The sequence below is a fragment of the Gymnodraco acuticeps genome, unplaced genomic scaffold (genome assembly GCF_902827175.1).
Source record: "Gymnodraco acuticeps unplaced genomic scaffold, fGymAcu1.1, whole genome shotgun sequence".
Taxonomy (NCBI): Eukaryota; Metazoa; Chordata; class Actinopteri; order Perciformes; family Bathydraconidae; genus Gymnodraco; species Gymnodraco acuticeps.
The window spans coordinates 5,102,778-5,113,799 of record NW_022990023.1 but is presented as its reverse complement, the minus strand read 5'-3'; the positions used below and the strand labels follow the sequence as shown (position 1 = coordinate 5,113,799).

The 11,022-nt window shown below is 40.9% G+C and overlaps 1 protein-coding gene across 1 annotated transcript in view; it reads left to right on the top strand.

Moving 5' to 3' along the window:
* Positions 1–229: 229 nt before the first annotated feature.
* The window catches only part of itga3b (integrin, alpha 3b), a 34,223-nt gene continuing 23,430 nt past the window's right edge, over positions 230–11,022 (top strand). Inside the window, exon 1 of the mRNA XM_034214823.1 lies at positions 230–566. Coding sequence (XP_034070714.1) covers positions 376–566 — 191 coding nt within the window. The 5' untranslated portion in view covers positions 230–375. The remainder of the gene's footprint in view (positions 567–11,022) is intronic.

Genomic DNA, 11,022 nt, shown 5'->3' with positions numbered 1-11,022 from the left:
TGAAGTTTACAAGCACAACAGGTGGAAAGCAAAAGATGTGTGTGAAAGAGAAACTGAGACAGGATGCGGGTGGGGAAGATGAGAGACAGATTTCCCCCTGCTAACCACACTGTGTGAATGAAGGGAGTGCACTTGTTTCTTCTCGGAGTGGAGGGCAGAGAGGAAGGAAGGGAGAGCAGGGGAGGGCAGCAGAGAGGCAGAGGGAGGCAGACACCGACACCTCAGCACTCACACAGAGGAGGGGGGGGGGCAGCAGCCGGCTCTCGATGGGCAGGTCTCTGTGTGAAGCAGTCTACCTGTTGGAGCTCATTGCGGGAGACGTGTCGGACTCACGCTGATCGTGGATCTGCGGGGAACCCAGTGCACTTACGCGGCATGAAAAGCGCCACCATGTCCCCCAGACTGTTCCTCTGCGCGGTGTTGGCTGTGTACCAAGGGACAAGAACCTGCAGTGGATTTAACATAGATGAGCGGTTTCCCGTGATCAAAGAGGGGAAAACCAAAGGCAGCTTGTTTGGATTCTCAGTCGCTCTGCACGAACAGCAGGGAGTCCCCAACAAGTACCTGTAAGTAATCAGCTGTGCATGTCTAACAACACTTCTTTCTCCTTTTTAAGGTTATAATACGCAGGCTACGCACCTGCTTTAGACCAGGTGGCGTAAGGAAAAAGAGCCATTTTATTCACTGCCTCAGAGAAGCTCATTGCGCCTACTTACTGCGCAAAAACCCCCGATGAAGGTTTGGAGTATATTGCGGTATAACACCTGTGACCCGACACACTTCTTGTAAAATCATATACTTCCCTTTTTACTAGACAATAAAGTAGTTCCTCTCGAGCAAACCACCTGTTGAAAAGCAGCGATGCATTTTTTTATTTATTTGTATCTGCATAGTGAATTGACGACCTGTGCCAATAATATTATCTTTCTTAAAGTATAAGATTCATATGACTGTTCAGTTTGACTGTGCGGAAGTTTGGCTACTACCTTGTTCAGTACAAAAATGTGTGTGAAACAGGAAATCATAGGCTCTATGTAAGTGTATTTTATTAACACACACATTCTCTATTTGATATGCTTTTCTGGCTGTCAATCTAAAACCTTGAAACATACAATTATTGTAAGGTTCATTCTCCAACTTTGACTCAAATATGATAGAAAATGCATAATTGAATAATATAGAAATGTCATGATTCCTGTGATTTTGCATTGTAGTTTCATGTAAAACTCTAAAACACAAGCCCACAACTCATCTGGGGCTTGCCTTTTCTGTGGAGTTCAAGACAGAATCTGAAGTGTATTTTAAGGTCACATCATGTGGGAAATGAGGCTTTGTAATTGTTTTTAAAAAAAAGCAGTTTCAGAGGGTTCAGGGTTCTTTGGTGTATGCATTTTGGAATGCACAGAAAGCCTTTCCATATCCCGCTCTACTTTCTTTCCACCTATCCTGAGGCTATTACATTCAGCAGAGAAACAAGTTGGTTTGTGTTTCACAATAAAGGTGTTCATTGACCTGTAACACTTATGGATGCTTATCACCAAGACATGAACGCTGCTCACAGTATTGGGGGGGATTTACATGAAAGAACATGCTTTTTGTTTTAGGAATAGCTGATGTTCGAGGAAAAGAATGTGTGTTCCTGTGTGTAGCTTCCCTGATGAAGGCTCCTCAAACTGTATCATTGTTTAGTGTAGGATTTCCCTCTGCTAATTACAGTGCCCCCCCCTTGTCCTTCCGCATCCATGATCACACGACGTGTCCATAACTCGCTGTTATCTGTGTCCTCGTTCTGCTTTGAAGGCTAATGCAGGAAGAAAATAGCGTCTACGACCCACTTCCTGTGTGTTGTCACCAGGGAAGGGAGTCTGAATGTGAGGTTTATCGGCCTGAATCTCTGCAGAAATGTCCCCCAGTTTATAGAATGGATACTAGTGTCTAGCTGATATTTGATCAATGTGCCATCTTGGCCCCCTTTCCCCAGTGGGGTGGTCTCACTATCCACAGACTGCAACCCAAGAAGGGGACCACATGGTTGGTAAAGAGGCTGGAGGCCTTTGGGGACAAGGAGACTGTTAAAAGTCTCATCAGTCCACTGCTAGCTAAGAGGTTAATTCATGCTCAGTTGATTGTAGCTTTTAATTTAGGAATTACAGATTTTTGCCAGGAATAAATACTGAACACATGCCTTTAGATTACGCTTAGCATTAGGATAGTGTTATGTACTTTGGAAAATATGTTTGATGTCTCTTTGTGGTAAATATGAATCTTCTGTCACTCAAAAACTGGAAACAACAGGAACAGCTAGTTAGCTCTTTCCAACGCAAACATCCTCATCAAAAGAAACTACTGCAAGCAACATATCCATACTCCATCCACGACCCATATTTAGATTTGACATAACGAGGTGACCTCTCATTGACATCCATGCAGGAGGCCTCGGTTTTGTATCCCGAAACCAAAATCCCATTTTGACAACACAACTACGTTTGTACGTAAATGCACGTAACTATGTTAGTATGTTAAACTTAGTTATACTGATCTTTTGCTAAACCTAGCCCAGTTTTCTTAATCTCAGAAATAATAAGACAGTTTCCCTTCAGGTAGAACTATGCTAGCTGTTTTGAGCTAAGCTACCCCAGACAGCTGTTGGGCGGTAGCTTAATATTTAGCATTTAGACATGAGACTGGTATCAATCATATTTTCTATTAGTCTCTGCAATAAATTAAATATGTGTAATTCCCAAAATGTTGAAAAAGTACTTACATTTCAGGAAAAGTAAAGCAAAAAATAACACTTAGCTGCTCGATTTGCTTGTCTGGTGTGTTGTGGTGCCTTAAGTTAACAACAGTGCAGTTTATTTCTGAAGTGAGACAGGAAAATATTACAAAGAAATGTGACAACCCCATTCTTGATGTGACTGTAACCTGTGATTCAGATGGAGTGTCAACCTTCCTGCAACTTAAATGTCACTTTCACTTTTGAATTTCTCAAGAAAGATTGTTGAAGTATATTCATTTTTGACCATGTTACTGCGTCTCCTTTTCAAACAGACTATCTGTTATCTGTGGAGCCACCACTGTGAATAAAGACCTCCAGACGTAGTTGTGTACATACTCTGTGATTCTGTAAAGACACAACACAACTTGCTGATAGTGAGTCCCATGTTTGACTTGGGCTGGTTTTACAGTGCTGTCTGTTGTCTGGCTTTATTGTGGCCCTAGATCTGTCTCACCGCACCCCAGCGCTGTTTGTTAGATGTTTCCTCATTATCGCAGCTATAGTGAATATTTGAAAAATGCAGGAACTCTGCGTATAAACCAGTCGTAACTTGTACAAAGTGGCTGTTCTTTGCGCAGGCATGAGTCAAACAGAGTCCCCTACTGGGGTTTTTCTACTCCCACTGCTGCAATAAAGGGAGTGCAATAACGTTTTTCTTAACCTCTTAAGATGGGGGCTATTATCTAATTAGTCTGAATCTAGCAGTGCATTTTGTCTCAGCTGAAGCAATTAAAAAAACATTTTTGAATTTAGGGGGGACCAATCTGTAGGCCAACATTGCTTTTTCCTGGGGAATGGCTCCACCTGAATTATCTCAAAGCTACCTGAGGCCAATTTGTACGGGGCATTCACTTCCCCACTCCCCCCTTCTCTTTGAAACACCCATTAAGGTCTCTGAGAGATTTTCCTGAGAGGGCTGTTTTTGTTCTCCCTGGTAGCAGGGAGGAGGGACCGGGCAGTCAGCTGGCCACCTATTGGCTCTTCCAGTCCCCTGACCCCATGGTATGCTAGGAATGTATTACCCTACTCTGCACAGTCACAACCTGCCAGGTTTTCAGGTTGAGACAAGACAGGAGTAAGTATGCGGACTATTTGGGAACACACACAAAAATCACTCTGTTTCTCCCTCTTCAGACAAAGATCCCTTAATTGTATGGGTGGGAACCTCTGTGAAGAATTTAATTCCTCTGACTGATGAATGTTTAATCAGAGTTGAAGTGCTTTTGCTTTTTCAGCTCATCCCTGTCTGACTGCAGTGGCCCCAGGCTATGAAAGTCAGCCTTTTAATTTGACGGGGCTTTTCCCTGCGAGGTACAGATTAAACTGGGAGTGCTCAAAGACACACAGTATGATTTTTGGTTTGAACATGCACAAAAACATACAAATCACTTCAGCTTTGTTGATAAAACACCTGACTTCTCGATCAAATTTCTGTTTTGCAAAGTTGATTTGATGCAAAAAGTAGTATTAAAAAAGCAAAGAAGCTGCATAAGCATCCTCTATTATAATTGTGTAGGGCTGCACATAAGGATACATTTGTATTATTAATTAACCTGCGCTTATTTTCTAGATTAATCATTCTACAAAATGTAAAAAATGTCTGTCCCAGTTTCTCAAAGTCTTTACATTTCTTGTTTAGTCAGTCCTAAACCCAAACATATAGTTTATAAGTTATTTTTGCATGAAAATGTACTTTTTCTAATCAATTGTTTATCAACATTTTTACCTCAGCTCATGTTCACTTGATTTCCAATGGCAACCTGTTGTGTTTGAGCAAGTACTGTATATCATAGTATGGAGAAACACACTAGGTGTAGTACTCGGAGGGTATCTTTTTGCACAGAGTATCACTTACACTTAAATGACATGCTGTAGCAAAGAGTGTAAATGGTGCAGGGGTGGGTGGGTGGGTGGGAGTGTGTTTTATCTGATCCGGATGGTTACTAATTCCTTTTCTTTATGGCGGTCATTTTTGAGCGGGAACATCATGGGTGTTACAAAGTTGACTAAATCATCCAAAACTCAATGAAAGTGGTGATCAGCAATTTCATATGTTCAAATGTCTACTGTGAAGGATATCATAAAGCCTTAATGCAATAGAATCTAAAACAAAAAAGTCGGTCAGATTTGACCCGAAGACAACAGGAGGGTTAATTAGTAAAAAAACATTTATTGAAGACTTGGTCATATTTTCAGCTTCAGTGATATAGTAGTTTGCTAGAAAAAAGTGAGGAACCCTTCGGGATAAGACCTTTTTAAAAGTTGTTCCATGGCTTATTAAACATCAATAAATCTATAAGTTACCACTTGTTAGGCCAATATGAAGGTTGTCTCATTTTAAAGTTGTACCTTATGATAAAAACCGAGAGAACCTGAAATGTAGAGTGTTGTGTGGAAGTTAAACATGGTTTGAAGTGCTTTCTAATTAGAGCCACTGCTGTACCAGACCTCTCCAAAGTTAAGTGCAAGTGTGTCCATAGTGACCGGCCCTAATCTTGTTGGTATTTATTGGCTGTATCCAATCAGTTGGTAATGGCGTGGGCTGCATTATGTTTAGCAGCAGAATGAATGACGGCTTCTAATAACATGTTGAAATGGATCCCAGCGGGACTTTGGGCCTCCCGCTAATCTTCACAGAGCAGATTCTCTATGGTGGTGCTTTCATTAGAAATACCTGCAGTGAAGACTGTTTCTATCTGAACAGAACTGTAAGAGAACCCCCTGCTCCCCCTCTGCTTGTACAAATGCCCTCAAACAGCATGGAGAAGAGGCTGGCCCTCCACACCCCGGGCTAATGGGGGCTACCTGCAGCTAGAACAACTATATGTTTCAAACCTTTCCCTCTTTGGTGACATGCTCCACCTTTGAAGGGAAGGGATCCTGAAGTATAGGTTTACACTTGGTATGTGTGGAAGTCAGTGAATGGGGTAACTCGATATCTGTCCTTAACAATAAGGCTGCAACTAATGATTATTTTATTATCGATTGATCTCTCATATTTTTTCTCGATTAATCCTTTGGTTCATAAAATGTCCAATCAGTCCCCTCCAGACAAACAGTGATACATTTCCTGCTGCAAATATAACAATTGTGTTTTAAGTATAAAAGTAGCCGAACAGACCGGCCATTACAGCAGTTACAGGACAATTTCTATCATTTAATTATGAGATATAAATAAGTATGTTTTCCAGTAGTGATATTTAATCCTTCATTCCATTTTGCTTGGAAGGACTCTAAGGAAATCCTAAAGGCTCCAAGAAACACAAATAAGAAAAGTTACAATACAGCCATTTTGCGTTTAGAGCTGCAACAAAGGATTATTTGTCTGATTATTATCTAGATTTATTGCTAAATCATTTAAAATGTCACAAAATAGTTTGCCATGCCAGTTTCTTAAGGTGCAAAGTGGTGTCTTTAAATACCCAAACGATATTCAATTTAGTATAATATAAAACAGAGGAGAGCAGGATATCTCCATGTTTAATGAAAACAGCATTTTCTACAATTATTGCATTAAAAAATACTTTTAACGATTAATAATTTATCAACAAATATGGGGATTATTTTTCTGTTTACTAAGGGTTGCAGTCCCACTTAACCATACTACATGTATCAAAACTAGGGCTGTCAAACGATTACAATTTTTAATCAGATTAATCACAGCTTAAAAATGAATTAATCATGATTAATCACCATTCAAACTATGTCCAAAATATGCCATTTATTTATGCATATTGTTGTGGGAATGGAAAGATAAATGAAAGAAGGCGGATATATCCATTTAACATACAGTATCTATGTTTATTATAACATTGTTCTGCGTGTCAAAATGAAAGACAACCCACACACCTATCAATCATCAAACCGTGGGGTCTTAATTCATTACGTGTTGATTTCTATCAACGGGTACTTCAGGAAAGTCGACGGGGGGGTGGGGGCTAGTGGAGTACTTCGTGACCACAGAGTGTGAACGTTGTGATCAGCTGTTTTAGCGCAGTTCTCCAGTGAAGGGGGGGAGTCTCCCTCCGTAGCCGGTTGGCGTAGTTTTGGCACAATTCCGTTGTACAGACCGACGTTAACAGCAGCCCTGTCTGTGCACACGGAGACCGACTCTGTCGTCCGGTGATCTAACCGCCTTCTGGAAAAGCTTCACAAGTACGTCGGTACGCAAATGCGCTTTGTGACACAAGTGACGGTACGCATTTCAGATTACGCACATAACCTGCGTACCAGTTATGTGCACCCCTGTACTACAGCAAAAGTATTCTCCGTCGGGACTTCCTGCAACAACACCACGCCGTTATCAAAGATGTTCTATTGAGAAGACGATCACTACGTGACAAAAGTTTTCAAAACCGTGGCTACTGAAATCAATCTTACTAACTGCTGTCTGTGCAATTTACTCCGCGCGAGTTGGCAGACTTTATTTTGCTTACTTTAACATCATTTTTCATGGTGAGGCTAAGCCATTTCTTGGTATGGGTGTAGCCTACCCCAGCCATACCCTGGCGCTGCCACTGGTGGCACGTATGGGGCGGGCCATTCTGCACATGCGTTAAATGCGTTAAATATTTTAACGCAATTAATTCAAAAAATTAATTACCGCCGTTAACGCGATAATTTTGACAGCACTAATCAAAACACATATTATAAAAGGCCTTCTATAATAAAGTTTATAAGACATTTAAGACATTGTGATTAAACACATGATTAATAAAGGCAATATGTGCTGCCGTGGCGTGTTGTGGATGCTTTTCAAGCCTCAGCAGGTGAGAGCAGATGTTTCATGCACACACCTGCACTGCGCTTCTATAAGATGAGTAATATCTGAGTGAAAACTTGACTCCTTTCAGGCACGCTAACCGTGTTTCTGTGTGCCCCATTACAGCTGTGACGTAGTCCACCTTTAAACCCCCCACTATCCCCTCACCCTTTACATACAGCTGGGGTCAAAATGTTAATGGGAATGTTGTTACTGATCGTCTCTGGTGAGTACTGCTATGGCTACATGATGTGGGGTCACTAAGAAACATGTGTCCAGGCTCAGTCCAGCTGTGTATCCATGTTTGTATGCATGTATTTCTCAGATTTGTGTGTGTTAATCGTGTGTATCATTGTTGTGTTGTCAGTAGGGACTCCAGACTGTGGGTGGGCACAGTTAGCAGACCAACCTACTACAGACATAAACCAAAATAACATTGTGCTTGTCAGACAGGGTTTTACTCGTCGCTAATGAAAAGTGAGTTAGTTTATTACCAGGGGATGACCTGCCATGTTTAATTTGTCACACTGGCTCTAAATGAGTTTGCTCTTGTGTTACTGTTCGACCAATGGCAGATGGTGGTCTTCAAACAGGATGTTTGTCCAGCTGAGATTAGACTCCTGTGTTTGTGTTTGAGGACTACAGATACATTTTATTCAACAGTATTCAATTGTTCTACTGCTCGTTTGATTAATGCATTACACTGTTGTTTCCATATTATTTCCCCTTGTGACTCAATTACCATATATCACATTGAAACCAGGTTTTCACTTCCTCTCTTTCGAATTCAAATGCATATTTTGCTTTTTTGTATAAAACATCCAACCTACAGCTGAGATGTGAGTATCAGAGATTGACAGAGATAGAAAGGGCAGGGCTAACGCTTTGAATTCGGTGACATTGAGCTCAGAGAAGCATGACTAAAAAAACAAACACTTTCAGGCTTTCAGAAAGAAAAAGCAGATGGGGATGAATCAGTATTCTGACTAGGTCACACAGGTGGACGCCTGTTTCGGTGGAGTTACAGTTTAACACAACTGCCGGTGTGCTCATGGTTTACTAGGTGTGCCAACGGTTATTCATCACTGACTTCCTTTTACTCTTTACATGTTTGGTTAATCATTTACAACCATTGACGGCTATACTGAAAGATTGGTCTTAATATTAGACACTGTTAAAACAAGAATAGAAAACCTTTTTATGGTAAAATCTGGTTGTTGGGATTGAATAAATACTGTAGATATATTTTACTTGTACGGTTAAAGGATATATGTTTGGTTTGTAGAGTTTGAATCCATATTTAACTATATAAATACAAGTTTTTACCATAGAAACAAATGCTCTTTTGCCACATACTGTAATTGACAAGAAAATACATTCCCTATTTAACTGTATTTCAAAATGATAGATCATTTTGTGATATTGTTTATAAGCGTTCAGTATTTGGGGTTGTTGTTCGGGACGGGTAGTTCCATGTCAATGTTAACTATGTATTTTATTTATATGTATCATGTAGTCATTCACACATTTCTGGTGTCCAAGCTTGTCTTTCTGAGCATGCTATAGTTTTAAAAAGAATCTGTAAAACTAGTTAAAAAACGTTGTGATTAACACATATCAGAAGCTCATCAGAAGCCAACCTCCTATCCATCCCCACCCGCATCAATCACCGGACCTGGGGGGACAGAGCCTTCTCCGTCGCTGCCCCCTCCCTCTGGAACTCACTCCCACAACCCATCAGAGACTGCACTGACCTCACCACCTTCAAAAAACTCACAAAAACTCACCTCTTCAATCTGGCTTTTAATGTGTGATTGTTTTTGTATGATTTGACTTTAACTTTAACTATATATTTATTTGTTGTTCCTTTATTTTATTTTATCTTCACTATATCTGTAAAGCGTCTTTGAGCACCTGTAAAAGCGCTAACAAATTAAATCTATTATTATTATTATTATTATATGGAGACTTTATCAATATTAGAACATCTCTTTATTAAAATCTTAAATAAAAAATTGAAGAAAAGTGAAAGTCCTGAGACCCACTGGTGTGCTGCCACTTTTCATTTAGCAGCAGGTTGATGTAACACAGATTGTTCAGAGAGGACTCATCTGACTCTCACACACACACACACACACACACACACACACACACACACACACACACACACACACTCAATATGTGCTTCCTGTGAGTAGTCTGATAGCAATGTGCGTGCTCACTAACCGATTGCCCTGTGAGATTGTTTCCTGAAAGTACAAAGAACGGGGTTCATCTTAGTGCTATTGTAACAGAGTGAAACCAATCAAACACACACACACACACACACACACACACACACACACACACACACACACACACACACACACACACACACACACACACACACACACACACACACACACACACACACACACACACACACACACACACACACACACACACACACACACACACACACACACACACACACACACACACACACACACACACACACACACACACACACACACACACACACACACACACACACACTCACACACTCACATGTACCACCCAGTAATTGTGGCTCACACTGTAACACACCATGTCTATCATATCAACCCTCCTCTCGTCTTTCACTGAAGTCATTACATCATAACAAGAGTATAAAGAATATCTCCGCCCCGGTCTGCTCCTGCTTAATTCAATCTGCAAATTGAGTCGCTCCATTCAGTATTATCTCCATTTATTGCTTAGTGGCTCTAAGTGGCAATGTTTTGTGTGGGATCGATATGAGTTGCGTGGAGTGCAGTATCTTTATATCCTGAGAAATACTCAGGGTGCAGTAGGTCAGTGTGTTTGTGTATCTGTTAAATGGTTTTAGGATTAAGGGAGTGGATTAATGGCTTTTTGTGCGCCTGTTCTTTGGTTGTACTTGTTTCGCAATCCGGTGACCTCGCCGTGTGCCACAGTGCAGCACGGGGAGTGTCAAAGCAATTCAGCTGTGCGCTGAGAGTGGGTGTTATTCATGCTTTATCGGACCAGGTCCACCACGCGTTAGGCCCACATAAGTAGACCTGTTTGCTCATATTTTGGTTGTTTGTTTGTTGAACACTTTCATTCTAAAGCAAGTTATATATCGAATTTTTACCAGACCCAAACAGAATTGCAATTTTCAGCAATGTTGCATTTCTTACCATGCCAGTAAAAGCCAATAAACTACAGCTAACATTAACGTCGACTGTCCTCCTTTTAGGCACTTAAAGGTGGGGTAGGTAAGTTTGAGAAACCGGCTCGAGATACACTTTTTGTTATATTCCATGGAATGCTCTTAACATCCCGATAGCAATGAATATCTTAAGTGCTTTGACAAAAAATCCATTAAAAGAAATGTCATCTGTGGAAGCCGTGGCGCTGTAAAAAGCACGACCAATCATCTGAGCCGGCCCGGCTAAAGTAGCTGGATGGCCTACCTGCCTGTCAGCCTTCCATCTGTGCA